At 44.7% G+C, this 18244-nt stretch overlaps 1 protein-coding gene across 1 annotated transcript in view; it reads left to right on the top strand.

Moving 5' to 3' along the window:
• Nucleotides 1-11901: 11901 nt before the first annotated feature.
• Nucleotides 11902-18244, top strand: part of LOC145415669 (ankyrin repeat and BTB/POZ domain-containing protein 2) — a 208935-nt gene continuing 202592 nt past the window's right edge. Inside the window, exon 1 of the mRNA XM_080284884.1 lies at nucleotides 11902-12323. Coding sequence (XP_080141010.1) covers nucleotides 11902-12323 — 422 coding nt within the window. The remainder of the gene's footprint in view (nucleotides 12324-18244) is intronic.

Here is an 18244-nt window from a genome sequence, read left to right as displayed (position 1 = left end):
CTCTCTCTCTCTCCCTCTCTTGTATGAAACCCTGTGAATTCCAGCCTCTGTTTTTCTATATAAAATGTTTTTCAGAATCTTCATAGTCTATTATATCACTGCTATTACCGTAACACTATTATTATTACGTATTTATCATATTGTGTAGATTGTGAATATTATCTCCAAGCAGGGAAGAAAAAAAAGGGATGGTAGTAATTATAAGACTGTAAGTGGAAGAATTATACCCGCATACTGACAATGTGTTGACCTTGTGTGTGTGTGTGTGTGTGTGTGTGTGTGTGTGTGTGTGTGTGTGTGTGTGGTGTTGGTTTGTGGTTGTTATGGTGTTTCCTCACTGTGCTTCCCCCCTCCCCCTCCTTTCCATACCATTGTCTCCACTTCTACACCGCCTCCCACCTTCTCTAGACCCTGAGAGAGAGAGAGAGAGGGGGGGGAAGGGGGACAGACAGACAGACAGACATATTCCACACCCACTCTCCTGCTGTTTCCTCTCGCAGTTTGGGTTCATTATGGCGGTAGTTGCTCTCGGGGTATCAGGAGTGTATCAGGCATTGTTGTGGCGTGAGGTGGCACTCTCTCACGCTGCATGGGGGAGGGGGAGGGGAGATATGAGGGGAGGAGAGGAAATGAGAAAGGGAAAGGGAAGAGGTGGAGAAAAAGGGAGGTTTGATGGGAGAGGCAGAGAACTTGAGAAAATGGGAGGGGTGGTGGCAAGGGAGGATGTTCTGGGAGAGGGGGAAGAAAAGAAGAACGTGGGAGAAATGTAAGGGAATTAGGATGTAGAAAGAGGGAAGGGGTGAGGACTGGGAAGAAAGTAAAGGGGAGGGGAGGAGTATTTTGCGGGAAGTTTTAAGAAAAAAGGAAAGAGAGAGATTTGTAGAAAGAGGAATTAGAAACAATAAGAGAAGAACTGTTTGTCTCAGAATGGTGAAGGAATTTCTAGTTTTAATGGAGGAGGATAAACAGATGTAAGGAGAAAGGATAACACTGGCGTGGAAGGGTGAGGGGAGGGAGGAAGGGAAACAGAGGGATTTGCGAGTTAGAGGACGGGAAAGTAAACAAGTAAGTTACAGTAGCACAAGGCTGATGCTGGATCATAGGGCCGTAATATGGGGCAAAGCACATCATGTCCGAGAAATGTTAGTGAACGACAGACAGGCAGGGCCGCTCCTAGACGTGCTCTCGCATTTGAAAATATAGAGGGAAGGGAAGGGAGGAGAAAGAGAAATTTTAGCGGGAAGGGGGAGAAGAAAACGAAGGGGAAAATGGGGGGTATTAGGCACAGGCAGAGGGGAAGGTATTTTCGGGAAGGAGAAGGATTTAATAGAATGGGGAAGTAAGTTAGCTGTATGTGGATGAAGGGCTGGAAAAAGTGAAATTTTGGAGGTAAATATGGTGAAGGAAGGGGAAGTGAAAAGGAGGTTTTGGTGGTATGGGGAAAAGACAGGCGGAGGAGAGAAGGAAGAAAGAAGGGAATATTGACAGGTGAGACAATGGTAAGGACTATGATGATGAAGATGATGAGGGGGAGAAGGAGGAAAATGATGTTGATGATAATGATGATGCTTAAGAGAAAGTGTGAAGGGTTTGTCAGGAAGGAGGCGAGGGAAGAGGAAAAGAAAATAGAAAGGGAAAAGGGAGGAAAGATTTGAGAGGAGGGGAAATATAGGTGGGATGAAGGAAGAGAAAAGATGAAGGGGAAATGGAGAGATATTTTATGTGATAGGATGGAAAAGGAAAATATTAACGGGAAAGAGCGAAAAAGGAAAACGGAAGATTTGCAGGTGACAAAAATAAGATAGTTTTCATTGCGGAAGGTAGGACGAGGGAAAGAGAACTGAGTGACCTCTGACGAAACCCTGTGAGAATGACATGGAAGATTCTGAGAGAGAGAGAGAGAGAGAGTGTGTGTGTGTGTGTGTGTGTGTGTGTGTGTGTGTGTGTGTGTGTGTGTGTGTGTGTGTGTGTGTGTGTGTCGCTCACTGTCACAACACTCCATTATTGGCAGTTTGGGTGGGAGAATTGGTGGTGGTCCCTCCCTCACACTGTACCGGTATATCTTAACTCTGTGTGTGTGTGTGTGTGTGTGTGTGTGTGTGTGTGTGTGTGTGTGTCGCTCACTGTCACAACACTCCATTATTGGCAGTTTGGGTGGGAGAATTGGTGGTGGTCCCTCCCTCACACTGTACCGGTATATCTTAACTCTGTGTGTGTGTGTGTGTGTGTGTGTGTGTGTGTGTGTGTGTGTGTGTGTATTCAGCTGCGACATTCCTGCTTTTATATTTTGTTCATGCAGACGTCATTCAGCTCTGTGAAGCCCACCGCTGCATAAAGGTTGCACACTGTCACCTGTCAACATATATTGTTGGAATGAACGACATATTTCATTCCAATTAATGTCAGACAATTTAATTTAGCACAGGAAGCCCACCGCAGTCAAGGGATGAACTCCTTCAGTTCAGTGATGTATATTTAACTGGTTCTTCTATTCTCCAGACAAGTAGCCTACATTCAACTTGGCATAGATTGTAAAACTGGATGGGTTAGATATGTCTAGCATTCAGTTACCTCTTCACTGCTAGAGGTCCTCCCGAAGTTGAATGAAATTGTGAAGAGGATGCAAAAATAAAATACAAATTACGTTACCGTAATGAACCAGTTAGTAGTCATATGTTTAGCCTAACCCTTTAATTCCCGTGACTTCCTTTTTTCCTTTTTTTTTTTTTTTTTTTATAGTTTATTCCTACTACTTCTAAACGGCTTTCTTTGGCTTATTAAATGCCTGTTGTACTGAGGGGGGTTTGAATGCTCGAAATGTCTTCCCTGAACTGGATAAGATCGTTTGTGGGAGCACGAGTGGAATGTAAATGACGTCCACGGCCTGGAGGGGTTCAGATTTAAAAACCAAGGGGAAGACATGCTTTTTTTTATTTTACGGGCATTTTCGGAAAATTTCTATTTATCGTATTTATAAAGTGCAGTCAGCAGCGATACAGAGAGGCCAGGCATGGTACTTGACATCACCGTGGCGTGAGTTGATCAGCTGGAAGATATATAATGAAGCTGGGATTACTGTGAACATACAAACTTGGTCCCTCATCATATAGCCTAAGGGTCCTAGTCAGGTCGAAACTGTCATATCTTTACGACTTGGACCCTTCTTCATTTAAGGGTCCAGGTGGGGCCGAAAGTGTTGCATCATCACATTTACACCCAACGTCAGTATGTGGGTAGCCATGATTTCTTCCACAGGTCGGATATGTTAGGTTTTCGCTACATGCTTAGAAATAATCGTCAGAAATTGTGGTGTTGCCTTTCTCTTTACAAGTCAGGTTTTCAGCATGTGACTGTTTGAGAGAGAGAGAGATAATATGAGCGTAGGTATGACAATAAAGGAGGAATGGAGGGAAAGTAAAAATTGGACGGAGGGAGAGAGAGAGAGAGAGAGAGAGAGAGAGAGAGAGGGTGAAATCTAATCCTGACAAAAAATAACACTGAGAAGAGAATACTCAGGTGGGAAATGCGGTTATGAAGGGAGAGGGGCGGAAGGAGAAAGTGATGTGTAAATTAGGTTGTCATTTGTGAAGAGGAAACGCTGGTTGGATCAGGGAGCTGGGGACATGAGAGAGAGAGAGAGAGTAGATGAAGGAGGACTGGGAGATAATAGAGGTGGAAATGAAAGAGAAGATCTGAGGAAAAGGGAGATGAAAGGAGGTAAAAAGAGGGACAGTAACTGATAAAAGAAGATATGGATGGAAGATATATCACTGAGTTGGAGGGATGAAGAGAAGTGAAGACATTGAGGAAATCTGAGGAATCGTAGTAAGGGCCGGAGGGGGAAATGAAAGTATGATTAAAGAAGATGTATGGGGTTGGTGTGGGAGTGTCAAGGTGTGTGAAAGGTAGGAGGAGGAGGAGAAAGAGGAGGAGGAGGAGGTGGTGGTGGTGGTGGTGGTGGTTGTGGAGGTGGTGGTTGTGGAGATGATGGTTGTGGTTGTGGTGATGAAGGAGGAGGAGGAGGAGAAGGTTTTGTATAGTGAGAGAACATGGGAACAAAGTCGAAAAGATGGAGGGAAAGGAGATGGAAACACAGTAAGATTACATACGGTACTTGTAAGCGTTCAAAATACTCCTTCACGGAAAACATTGTATATCGGTAATAAAGAATGAGAGGAAGGAATGTTGAGGAATGTAGGAGTTGATGGTGATGATGTGATGGTGATGGTGGGTAGAGTGAAGGTGAGAGAAGAGACAAAGCCTTTAGGAGAGTGGGAGGGTAGAAGGAAGCACGAGATTGATATGTAACTGCAAAGGCCCATAATTTAACCATGCAGAAAAACAATGCATAGTGAAGCTTAGTGAAAGAAAGTGTAAGGTGGTGCAGGAGTTAATGGTGGTTATTGTTATTGCGGTGGTGGAATTGTGTGTGGTGGTTGGAGTGGCAGTGGAATGGTGCTGTGGGGGCAGAAGGAAGCCGGGGGTGGGAGGTGGAAGAGAGGGGGTTATGATTCGTGTGTGGGGGTGTCTTTGGAACGCGTGTTGGCAGTGATTTCAATTCTGACGTAAGAAATGATCTGACCTTCCCTTTCTAATGTCACTCGCTTCCTTTTCAGTTTCCCTCATTATATTTTCTCCTCTTTCTCCCTTCAGAGCACATCAGTCATTCTTCTTTTTTTCCCCCTTACATCTCATCCTTCCCAGTTGTAAGATATCTTCCCCTCTCTTTCTTTTTGCGCCCTCCTTCTTTTTTAGGTGGCGTAGAGGCCTACTGTACTTGCTTAGTTTCCTTCTTCGTTTTCATCTTCGTTGTCTTCTTTCGTTTTCTTTCTTTCTTTATTTATTTATTTATTTCTTCTTCTTTCTTTCTTTCTTTCTTTTTCTTTCTTTCTTCTTCGTCTTCTTCTCCATCTTCTTTCATTCTTTCTTTTTCTTCTTCCTTCTTCTTCTTCTTTCTTTCTTTCTTTCTTTCGTTCGTTCTTTCTTTCTTTCGTTCTTTCTTTTTCCTCTTTCTTTTCTTTCTTTCTTCTGTTTGGTGTCATTCCTTCATTTCTTCACTAATTCTCTTCAAACTTGGTACATTTGTTCTTTTATCGAAGTCCCTCTGACGTCTCTCTCTCTCTCTCTCTCTCTCTCTCTCTCTCTCTCTCTCTCTCTCTCTCTCTCTCTCTCTCTCTCTCTCTCTCTGATTTCGGTCTTTTAAACGGATTTATGAAGTCAAAGGTCATACCACACAAACAGGCAAATTTGGGGATCCTGTGTTCATACTGTTCAATAATCATTATGGTAATTTGCACACACGTACCCGCCATGTCAATATACCTTACCTGTGTGGATGCCTTTCTGTTTTAACTTGGTAATGGTGAAAATCTTTAATTGTTTTTGTTGTCTGATCCATACCATGCCTCCTTTATCCACTATGCGTGTTGTGGCCTATGATTTATTTTTTATTTTTTTGTCGTAGTTGTTCTGGAAACCGTTGAGCTGTGTAATTCTCCTTTGGTAAATCCACCCCGACCAAAAGTTTAAAGGCTTTCGTGTCTCGATGAACATTGTGGCCTGTGAACTGAGAATAGTTCAGTTTATTTCGTTCACCTTCTAGACAGTTAATCTCTCTCTCCTCCACTGTCATCTCCTCCCTGTCCTGTTTATTTATTTTTTTGAGCATAAAATCGCCCCATTTTAGCATCCCGCCCTCACTTACTCATTCACTCTCTCTTCATTCACCCCCATCTTCATCTCTTCCATCTAGCACCATCCTTAGTTTTCACATAGTTTCCTCCCTCACATCTCTGGCCTCCCACACTCACTCCCTATGTTCCTACTTGCCCCCGCCTCCCCCTTACATAGCTGGGGGCACAGAAAGACATTAACCCCGGGGGGCTGTGGTACTTAACTATCTTGCTGTTCCCCGCACCACCTACCCCCTTAGCCCCCCCCTGCCATCCCCTGCCACCCCTTACCCTCCCTTCCTACCCTCTTGAATGCCCTAGTACCTTTCAGTACTCATTTCCTCTCCTCGCTTTCCCCCTCTCTCTCTCTTCATCACCTCCTTCGTCGGACTCTTTAACTCTTTCAGTGGACCTAGAAATTACACTTAGGCTACACATTTTTTTTTCTTTTTCCTGAGTTAAATCCTATCAGTCACAGAGCTAGCTACCTTCTACTCGTGAATAGAAGTTATCAACCTGTGCTGTACTGTTCACTTCTGTTCCCTGCCCTCGTTGCCCTTGTTCCCTGCCCTCTCTACCCTCCTCTACCCCCATCCTACCCCAGCTCTTTCTCCTACTCTCTCCCATGCCCCGATACCTTCTACATTCTCATTTCCTCTCCTATCTTCTCCCCTCTCCATTTCTACGCTCTTATTTCCTTTCATCGTCATCTCCTCTCTGCCTTCTCTGCCTGATTCCCTGCTTTCTCACTGGCCTGGAGCCACATTCTCGCTGGCTGGGGAGGCTTTGTATCAGTTCTTTTTAGGCGATATACTGTATTTTGTGTATTAAGCCTTAAGCCTTTCAGCCCTGGGACGGCATACGTGTTTCATTCTTAAAATCAGACTATTTTGGTCATCTTAGCAGAGCACCTTAATAGTTAAAGATTTAGTGAAGTCAGTTTGCCACCTCTTTCATTTCATAAAATCCCTCGAGCTTAATAAAATCATGGGAGATAACAAGAGTATCAAAAGAAAGACATCATCGCACTGAAAGGACTACTGTATGTTTCGCACATGTTTGTTTTACAAGACATAGTGCTGAAGCGTCATACAAAGCAAATATCAGTTAGCGAAATGCAAAAATAAACTATTTAAGCTGACGATATTACGAAGGAGATTGCGGTCAGGTATCAAACACATTATTGTAGGTCCTGATGAAGTTTGAGACCTTCCGCCTCTCCCTTCCTTACTAAACTCCTTCTGCCCGAGGACGTCTTTGTGTGCTTTTTTTATTTTTTAATTTCCTGGATACCCTTATGCGATGATATTCAGCTGAAGTGGGGCCGCTCGCGCTGAAAGTCATTGATGGCTCCAACTAACCCCGCCAGTTAGAAAAGTCTCTTCCAGGCGGAATAAAATCTAGAGGTAGCACGAGTGTTGCAGTAGTAGTAATAGTAGTAGTAGTAGTAGTAGTAGTAGTAATGATAATGATGATAATGATAATAATAATATGTCATCTTCGTGAAGTGATCCATTATCTCCACCTCCCTGACAACACCTGCCGTGCCTGTGGTCTGCTCCTAGCGATGTGCCAACCATGGGAACTGGCGGGTAATCGACCATTTCCGTGTCAGGCAACCCATTCAGTACGATGGCGTTACATATTTCATCCTTTGTACTACCAGACGTTTATATTCAGCTTTGAGATTTTTTGAAATGGAGAGGTTAGATGTTGCCTGCGATAACTCCTATACAAGAGATCTCCTGTAAGCTTAATTAAATTGTATGGTGGTGGCCTGATTAAGATGAAAACGGCGCCATAAGAATCAGTTATCACGATTGTTTGGGTCATTATTGGAAAAAGCCTTAGGTATGATTATGGAATTAAGAGATCTGGGCCAGAATTCACTAACTTGCGATCACTTGCCTCTAGTAGTATTTGTTTTTGCAGCAAGAATGAAGATCAGAAGATTACATAGCCTTGATTCTGAAGGAAGGCGTAAGATACCATAATTATAGCCATCTCTGCACCAGGCAGCCTCGACAGGATCATTATAGCTGTTACTGTTTGCTTTCCTTTGTACTGCCTCATACTCCTTCCCTCATTTGTCTCTCTTCTCTCCCTCCCTCCCTCCCTCCCCCCCTCCCTCCGCCCAGCTATCTGTTCCTGGTGTACTGTCAGTCATCCTCCCTCGCCTCGACCCCGTCAGTCACCCACCCCTTCCACCCTCCCACCTCTCTCACACGGGCGGCGGTAGCAAGTCGTGTGTGTGTGTGTGTGTGTGTGTGTGTGTGTGTGTGTGTGTGTGTGTGTGTGTGTGTGTGTGTGTGTGTATCTGTCCCCCATTTCCTTTTCCTCACTTTTCTCCCCATCCTCTATCCATTCCTTGCTCCGGCTGTCTGTTCCTCCTGTGCTGTCAGTCATCCCCCACCTCCCTACTGCCCCCACATCCTCACCCAATACCTCCCACCCCATCACCTACTACCCCCTGCCCCAACCGCCTGCCTGTGTGGGTGGTAGCAGGTCGTGAGGTGTTGGTTCCGGGCGGGTGGCAGTGGTCGGGCGGGGAGAACTTTTATAACGCCCACAATCCTCGCTCACACCACTACTACCTGCCGCCTCAACACAGCCACCCACCTGTCTCTTTCATCACTCATATTCTTTCGCCTCTCGCACACATTGTCATCTCTCACACCGTTCCGATAGTCTAGCTCATCACATCCATGCACTTATATCTTTCATCGCATATTTCTGTAGTGTTTTGTAGTCCTTAAGTGTCGGGAATAAGTAGCCTAGCCCCGGGGCACCTACAGTCCTGATGGGTCACAAAAGGACTGGATGGATGGATGGATGGATGGATGTCTGCTTGCTTACCGTACCTTAGCGATATTCGTCACTCCTTCATCCTACATCTTACCTAGGGATTTTTTTCTCTCTCTCGCACCGTACTGACATCCTTGGCTTATTACAGGTACTCTACACTGTTTCATCACAAATTCCTTTCATCTCTCACATGCCATACCGATATTACTGGTTTATCGTTATCTGTTTCATCGCTGATTTTTCCTGACTCTCTCTCTCTCTCTCTCTCTCGTGTGTGTGTGCCCGATATTTTTTGCTCATCACAGCTACGTTGCAGTTTTGTTTCATCAAAAGTTTTCCTTCATTTCTTTTTCATCCATTATTCGTCACACTTTTTCCTTGCTCCTTCATCCATCATCCAGCATGCTCACCTTCCCTCATCCAACTTTGCTTCTCACTTCCCTCGACTTCACCTTCCAACCATTCCTCCTCTCGACTTCTCATTGAACCTCCTGACCCTGCCTGAGCTTTATGGCGCTTCCTGCTTTGCTGTCCCTCATCTGTCTGTTGCCTGACGCTGCATCGTATGAGGGGTGGCCCGACAGAAGAACTTCCACGCGTTTCAGTCCCTACCCAATAATGATCCTCCTCTCCCCCTGCTCCCACTCCACACCACCCTCCCTTGCATACTCTCGCACCTTTTACCCCCACTTCATTCTTGGTCTCCCTCTCCTTCTCCTCCGAACTTTCCCTTCATGCTCCTGTTTTTTTTCCATTGTACCTCCCAGCTGTTCTTTGTCTAAATCTTCTCCTCATCCGACCCTTACCGACTCTCCGATCTTGCTGTACATATTCCTAAACTCTTCCATCGTACACCTATTTTATTCCTCCTTGTCCCTCACGTCAGCTTCCTTTCCGTCTTAAATCACCCCCACTGCTGTCTCCATCGTGTCTGCCCGGTGCTCCTCTCCTTTGTTTCCTCCTACTCATTATTTAGCTGCCTCCTCTCATTACCGGACCCACCCAGCCCTTATCTATTGATCTGTTCCTTACCGTCCCTGTTATCTTGGCGCAGCAGACCACCACCTTTTGACTCTGACTGTTAATCTGTTCCTTGACCTTCTTATCTGATTGTGTCTATCCTCTTTCCCCTTCTTTCCCTTCTTGCCTTTCCTATCGTCTTTCCCTTTGCTTCCCCTTCCTTCCCTCTGACCACCACCTCTTCTCTCTGTCTTTTAATTTGTTTTTTGCCTTTCGTATGAGATCGTGTCCTTTCTCGTTCCCCTTCCTTCGCTCCTTCCCCTTCATTCTCCTTCCTTCGCTCCTTCCCCTTCATTCCCCTTCCTTCCCTCAGACAACCTTCTCTCGACTCCGGCTCATTACCTGTTCCCTGCACTTCGTATTTGATCCGGTTCCTCTTGCCCACTCCTTCCTCTCCTACCATGACCTCCTTTTATCCCTTTGTGTGGCTCCTCTGCACTTCTTCTCTACTGGAAAAATTGTACCCGTACAGAAACTGTGTTTGTGAGTTGCAGATCTACCACGCCTCGTCCCACCATCATACTCACAATACCCTTCCCTACACCCTAGCTACATTCATTCTCTGCATATGGCCACACTACACTCTCTCCTCATCTCTGTTATTATCAGGCTTAATTACTCCACATATTCCATGAATCACATTATTTCATAGCATATCATATCTGAGCACTACACACACATTCTCATACTCTTTGATTTACTTAAACTCCCTCACCATTTCAGGTCTCTCCTCCTTCAGCTGAACACCACACCGACAGTTACCTTCCTTCTCAACAAAATTTACTTTTAAAACACGAAGTTCATATTTAGGCTGTTCATAAAACTTTACATCAGTCTGCCGCAGCGACGCGGCATCATCTGCATACGGTACATCAGATTTGAGTTACTCCACCCTCCACCAGTTTTTCTGTTGATACTGTATTATACCGTGTGTGTGTGTGTGTGTGTGTGTGTGTGTGTGTGTGTGTGTGTGTGAAATTTAGTTAGACTGTATGTAATTAGCGTTATTATTATCATTTTTGTCATCATCATCATCATCATCGTCCTCTTTCGCACTTGGGCACTTCCCCTTCTGTAGGACAGTTCTCTGATGGACGCAGAGATCAAGGGTGGGTCTTGGTGCAGTATACTAATATCGTGCTGTATCCCCCTTATCCTCATACATTATTTAGACGCCTGGTTGGGTGTGTAAAGGCGCTCCAACCGGATGTGTATTTTTGAGGGGTTGAAGGGGTTTGCCTTTTACGTAATGCAGCTCAGTTTTTTTATGAAAGAAAGAAGGGACCAAAGACTAGAAGCCTGCAAGATTGTTCTTTCCAAGAAAAAACAAAAACGAGATCACAGAGAGCCAAATTCAAGATCCATTCATTTCAAGATACCTGGACACACTGCATTTAAAAGACTGGAAGTCATAGGCAGTAGGAAATACAGACAGAGGAAGTCATTTCCAGAGTTGACCGGTCTTAAAATGTCTGAACCGAATGTCTTAACCCCAGGCGGCTGGTCCCCTACGCTTATGTTGGGGCACTGCTGAATTAGATGGCGGATAGATTATTATTATTATTATTATTATTATTATTATTATTATTATTATTATTATTATTATTATTATTATTATTATTATTATTATTATTATTATTATTTATTATTATTATTATTTTTTTTTATTGTTATGGTAACTTGTTGTTATGATTATTATTTATTGTTGTTGTTGTTATTATAGTGCCTTCGGTGATGTTATAATGGTTAGGTGTGGTAGCAGTGATTTGCCCTTTTGATTTTGAGGTAGTGTGTATTACCGTGCAAGCGGCATGACCTGCCCTGAGTATCCGGTGACCAGGGTGTTACTTCTCGTCACGTCACGTCACGCCCGGCTGAACACCACCATTCCTCACGTTCCCGCCTTTGTTTCAGCGTGACGGGGACGCGTGCTGGCCAGGATAGGTAGCCGGGGTCAGGGTCTTGGCCTAGGTGACAAGGGCCTGTATTTTGATCGGTTAACGAGGCTCCGTTGCATCTTTTCCTAATCCGGTTTATTCCTGTATATATGATGTCAGTATATAGTTGTATGTTATGTATGCAATTATATCGATATAAAATGTAGTTAACAACATGTAAGAGGGTAATAAATTGTACTGATACAAAATGAATCTCTCAGGAAGAGGTGCTAGAAAGCATAGTAAACGATGGTAATACGGCTGAAAGACTGTGCCGACCTCAACTAGTTTGGCTTCTACAGCGCCAGAAGCGAACACAGACGGACAGTGTGGACCCGAGCACCGTAGATCACTGTGAGGTACCGTACCGGTATTATGTAAGAACACCGTGGCTTGTGTGACGGTGACGGTGTTGCCTTGTGTTGTGTGAGTTGGTGTCTGTAGGACGTGGTGATGTTTTGTGCGCCATGTCGTGCACCATCCGTGTGTCCGGCCAGCAGCAGTACGTGTCCGTGGTGTGCACGTGCGGTGACTGTGAGTGTGGTCGTCCCTGTCGTCTGCCCCGCCCCGCCCCGGCACCACCCTACACCTCCGCCTACCTGCCATCCCCACCCCCGCCTCCCCTTCCCTCAACATCGCCCCCGCCCTTGAGGACCTCTCCCGGGCCTGAGGGTGTAGCGGGGTGGGGCTGGGGCGGGGCAGGTAGTGGTGAGGGCCACAGCAGCGTCCCTCCGACGGGCAGTCGGTCCACCAGCGCCACCTTGGAGCCCCGGGGTGAGGCTGGGTGGCGGGGCGGAGTGAGGCAGGGGTGTGGCAGTCTCCCCGCCGCCTGGCCCCACCATGACACTCGCAGCGCACTCTGGCTGTCGCCCCAGGACGCACCTCAAGGGTAAGGCAGGGTGGGGTGGGCTGCCCTCTTGTCACCCGGGGCAGGGGAGGAGGTTGTGGAGGGGCAGGGGATAGTAGTAGGGGAGCTGCAGAGGAAGGTTGCTGGGGAGGGACAGGGGAAGGTTGTAGGGGAGGGGCAGAGGAAGGTTGTAGGGAAGGGGAAGGCGAGGCTTGTAGGGAAGGGGAAGGCGAGGCTTGTAGGGAAGGGGAAGGCGAGGCTTGTAGGGAAGGGGAAGGCGAGGCTTGTAGGGAAGGGGAAGGCGAGGCTTGTAGGGAAGGGGAAGGGGGAGGTTGTAGGGAAGGGGAAGGCGAGGCTTGTAGGGAAGGGGAAGGGGGAGGTTGTAGGGAAGGGGAAGGCGAGGCTTGTAGGGAAGGGGAAGGTTGTAGGGAAGAGGAAGGCGAGGGTTGTAGGGAAGGGGAAGGGGAAGGTTGTAGGGGAGCGACAGAGGAAGGTTGTAGGGGAGGGGCAGGGAAAGGCTGCAGGGGAATGTTGTAGGGGAGGGGGCTGGGAAAGGTTGTAAGGGAGGGGACAGGGGAAGATTGTAGAGGAAGGGGAAGGGGAAGGTTGTAGGGGAGGGGGCAGGGGAAGGTTGTAGGGGAGATGTAGGGAAAGGTTATTGGGAAGGGACAGGGCAGGGGTGTAGGGAAGGGACAAGGCAGGGGTATAGGGAAGGGACAAGGCAGGGGTATAGGGAAGGGACAGGGCAGGGGTATAGGGAAGGGACAGGGCAGGGGTATAGGGTAGAGGCAAGGCAGGGATGTAGAGGAAGGGCAAGGTAAGGATGTAAGGGAGGGGTAAGGTGCGAATAAACCGGGGTAAAAAGACCACAAAACTCTCAGCTTCAGCGTTGTGGCACCTACGGCAGAAACAGAGACCTTTATTTGAAAGTCGACGGCTGCGTGTTAGGCTACTGTAATATTTGACCTAGTCCAGGTGTAGGTGTTGGCACTGAGGTGGTTGGGTACAGTAGGGGCAGTGCTGAGACGGGATCACTGCACCTGGTTGAGTGTGTGTGTGTGTGTGTGTGTGTGTGTGTGTGTGTGTGTGTGTGTGTGTGTGTGTGTGTGTGTGTGTGGTTAGGTAGGGCGGGGTGAGAAGGCAAGGAGGGCGTGGGAAGTGCAGCCATTGTGATGATGCAGATCAGACATTGTGTGGTGGTGGTGGTTGTGGGGATAATTATGTCAGCGGTAGTGACCTGTCATCACCACCTGCAAACAGTTATGATAATGGTGCCCTGATGATATAGTAGGGGTTGCAGCAGTGTGGCACTTGTGATGGGAGATGTAATGGTAGATTAGGCTTGAGAGTTAGTGTAGGATGTGGTAGGAGAAATGGTGATAGATATAAAGAAAACTGGTGATGGGTGTGGTAGTGACGGTGACGGCAGTTGAGGTTGGAGTAGGTTGGTGAATGAAGGAGAATCGTCGGTGGTGGATGTAATAGTCGACTAGTAGTAGTAGTAATAGCAATGGTGGTGGTGATGGTGGTGTTCATAGTAGTAGTAGTAGTATCGTAGTAAAAAAAATAGTAGTAATAGTGGAAGTAGCAATAGTCGTAATAGTACCGGTAGTAATAGTAGTAGCAGCAACAGCAGCAGAAGCAGCAGCACCAGCAGTAATACTAGTAATAGTAGTTGTAGCTGCAGCAGCAGCAGCAAACTAGCAGTGGTGGATGTGGTAGGAATTATATGTAGTCTAGATATAGTGGAAGCGGTGATGGTGGTTATGGTAGGAGCAGCAGCGATAAATTTGATAAAGAGAGAAATTGTTAACTCTAAAGGTGATAAAAGCGAAGGTCGTGTGTGTGTGGAAGTACAGTGTTGGTGGATGTGGCCGTAATAGTGGTAGTAATTTATGGTAGTCACTGGAAATCTTCTCTGAAACACTGAAGAATTCCAACATGAATATTCACTTGGTGAGTGAAATATCTGGTTCCCAATTGAGCTACTTAGGTTTAAGTTGGTGATAAGATAGTTTGCTTGTCTGCACATACAATGATGTAATCACCTCAGTCTTTATCTTGATCACTTAATATATCTCATATTTACAAACACTGGGTAGCCCTTTATGAGTTAAACTGTTATTTCTCTTAGTAACTAAACTTACAAATTCTCTACGTGAAAGACTGCGTTCCTCCTTATTGCTGTATGTAATTGTAAGGTATCAGTTACGAGTAGAAACGAGTGAAGACTATCAACTTTAGGCACGTAAATAAGTTGGTTCCCAAGCTGAAAACAACAAAAACATTTGGTTCCAAAATTTACTAAGCGCCAACTGGGAGCATTCAGTGTTACCAGTTTCCACTGTACCCGCATCTCACTCATACGATTTACGTTTCCAGTACATCTGAACTCGGTGATATTTCCAGATTTTATTATTCCATGCAATTATAATGAGTTACGATGCGACACCTACTTGTGTGTATGGTGCCAGTAGCGGAACTTATACTCTGCGATTGATGCAGCTCATGATGACCGCTCTCCACCACATTTCATTGGTACCACCTTAATTATTGCTGTATTAGTATCACGTTCATTATGCTGTATTTACTAACGGTCATTAATATTTTAAATATTAAGGTTTGGAGCATATGGAGTAGTGTTACTACGTATAGAAACAACAAAAAATTCTCTCGTGGTTCATTCATTTATTACTGCCATGCTGTTCCTAATTTAAGTCGAATGACGCAGGTTATTAATATTTTGATTTTCATTGTTTCAGGTAATAAGTTGTGCAGTGCCTATGTCTACGTATGTAAGTACGATATTTAGCCATTCTGGAGTTGTTGCCTCATCCAATGGATGGTTAGTCTTTTCCCTGATTCACATCCTTTTATTGGGATTAGCCTATATGGTATACTCACCCAGTCCCCGTAAGGTCGAATGGTTGTTTTTAGAGCCATCTTTAATTCTTGTCAGTGATTAAATTAGTAATGTCGAAGGATTTCTGGGGCTTGACTCATATTGTTCAGGATTTTCCAAAGTAGTCGTGTGAAGGTGATGGTGTTGTGGTACTTGGGCGGTGGTTGACGTCAGACAGTTAGTCAGTAATTTTATTTTTAAGGAGGGACTACTTATTCCAACAGTAATAGCCGCGGCGCACGACTCTGAGGTTGTCATTATTGTACCTTAGCAACCTACCATTCAAAAGTGCGTCCGATTTCGTATCATACACGAATCATATTATTATGCACGAATATATTATACACGAATAATATTATACACGAACATACTATACACGAATCACATGCTTCTCATTGTACACGAAATCGGACGCATTGTTGAGGGGTAGGTTGCCAGGGTACGATAATAACAACCTCAGAGTCGCGCACCGCGACTATAGTACGACATGTTGATCTAGCCCCAGGCTCATGTGAACGGAAACTCGATGGACAGCAGGCTCATATTGTCCTTCTCCAGCTCTCCACCATCCTCCTTTTGGGGAATATGGAAGAGCTGAAGGGACGTTTGTGCAAGGTTGCCACCACGTGAGGGCATATATCAGTTATATAAATATTACGTCAAAACAAAAACGATAATAAAAACTGCGATATCTATATATATATATATATATATATATATATATATATATATATATATATATATATATATATATATATATATATATGGTCCAAGTTAAATACTCTAAAGTCTAAAGCCAATTGATAGAATGTAAAAGCAATAAAAATTTAAACTGTAGTAATTATATCGATAAAAAAAAAGTAGGACATATTAAAGAGCATGAAAGAAAAAATATTTAATTGTCTAAGTTACAAAAACAGGCAAAACATGTAAACCCGAGTTGCTGTTTTTACATGATTACAGAAATTGGTTTCTTCATGACACTGAAGCTAACCTTACCTAGCTGGTAAAAGGAGCAGTGGTGGTAAATGTTGGTGCAGGTGGTGGTAATTGGTGGCGTAGGTGGTGGTAATTGTTGGCGTAGGTGGTTTTAGTTGGTATGGTAGGTGGCAGTAACTAGTGGTGGTGTGGGTGGCAGCAAGAGTGTTATGGTAGTGGTGTAGGTGGTATGGGCACGTATGGTATTGTACCAGGAAGGAGTACGTGATAATAGCAGCTGTATTTACACGAAGGCGCTCTGCACCCCGCCCATCGTATCCCGCCTTAAACACTCACCACACACCCGTCTACTTGTACTCACTCAAATGTACACCACTAGAGTATGGGATTGGCAGTGTGGGAGAGAGGGAGGAAGGCCATCTTGCTTCATTTCATTCTTGCTTCCGCCGGACGCGTTTATTCAGCTTTGGGGAGACATTTTGTGATGAGGTTTTAGCAATAGTGTACGTTATTGCAATTACCACTTCAGAACGGCGACACTTGCTACAGTCAAAGGATTTTATACACCTTAATGAAGAATTCTTATAACGAAAGAGTTGGAGACAGGTTAAATAATATTGAGGAAGATAAGAAAATATACACAGCTTAAGTGGGATGCAACATTTACTGAAGCTGAGGTAGCTGGAATAAGGGGGTGCTGATGGGAGCATATGGGATTCGACACAAATGGAATTTAACTGAAGGAACTTTGTTTAGAATCATAACAGAATTAAGCATTTTTATGATGCCTTGGAGCTGAGTTCAAAAGTCAGCCGTTAAGGAAACACAGATCTGGTGCTGATGGTATGTCCTTTCATGTGTTAGAATTTGTTTCCACCGTGTCTTCATTAATTTAAAAATAAAAAAAATAAAAAGTGACACGCAAAACTAGTGACAACTTTAAAAATTTTCTTTCCCTATTTTCGTCACAGGCACCCCTTGCTGATTCGTACCTGTCGGGGATGGGCTGATATTAGCTAACTCTCGCCTGTAGTCGAGAAGGTCGGGTCATACATACCCTACCATGTATAGAATGAACGACTAAAAGAAGAACGAAGAAAGATATATATTTACCGAAGGAAGAGAGATGTATTCGAATAACGAGATATAAATAAGAGAGTTCAGTGACAAAGAAATCAAAAATACAGAAAAAACATTATACGGGAAGGTGAATAGAGTTTAAAATTAGAAAAAGGAGAGTACAAAGCAAGAAGCAGAGTACTGTATTAGGGGCAAATAAGAAAAAAATAGTGAATGTGAGAGATAAGGAAGGTAAATGAATAAGATGAGGAAATATAACTAGTACGGTAGCTGAACAGGACAAAGAAATATGTGGAAGATAAAGAGGAGAATAAGAAGAGGGGAGGAAGAGTCGTAGTAGAAAGCAGATAAGGAAAAGTAATGTGAAAGATAAGGAATGAGAGCAAGAAGGGGAGGAAAGGAGTAACTATGAAAGATAAAGTAAGAGATTATGACAAGGAGATAAGACAAACAGTAAACATGAAAGATATGAAATAAGACGAAGAGAGAAGAAACGTAGAAGTGAAAGAATAAGAAAAGAGTAAAAAAAAAAAAAGGAGAGAAGAATAAGGAGTATTCATGGAGAGAGAGAGAGAGAGAGAGAGAGAGAGAGAGGATGGGGAGATGAGGAGGTGTGGCAGGGCAGGGTGGAGGGCAAGTAGGCCACTAAACTCCCCCAGGCTCTCATTCACCCCCCCTCACCCTCCCTGACACCACTACCACCGTGAGAGAGAGACAGAGAGACAGAGAGAGAGACAGAGAGAGATTTTCACTAGATAATTCTGCTGTAATACAATGAATCGCTCTGCTTAAGTTCAGGAATAGGATGGCAAAGCAGATGTGTGTGTGTGTGTGTGTGTGTGTGTGTGTGTGTGTGTGTGTGTGAGAGAGAGAGAGAGAGAGAGAGAGAGAGAGAGGGAGAGAGAAAGAGAGAGGGAGAGAGAGAGAGAGAGAGAGAGAGAGAGAGAATAAATGTGGAATTACAGATCCTTATTGAGTGACCTTCGTTAGTTTTTGCTTACCCGGTAATTAAGTTGAAGAATAGGAGAGAAAGAGAGAGAGA

This window comes from Coenobita brevimanus, chromosome 103, assembly GCF_032717465.1.
Source record: "Coenobita brevimanus isolate Jiangsu-jjx chromosome 103, ASM3271746v2, whole genome shotgun sequence".
In the NCBI taxonomy this organism is placed as follows: Eukaryota; Metazoa; Arthropoda; class Malacostraca; order Decapoda; family Coenobitidae; genus Coenobita; species Coenobita brevimanus.
Note: the sequence above shows the minus strand (reverse complement) of the source record. Positions and strands in the feature narration are given on the sequence as shown.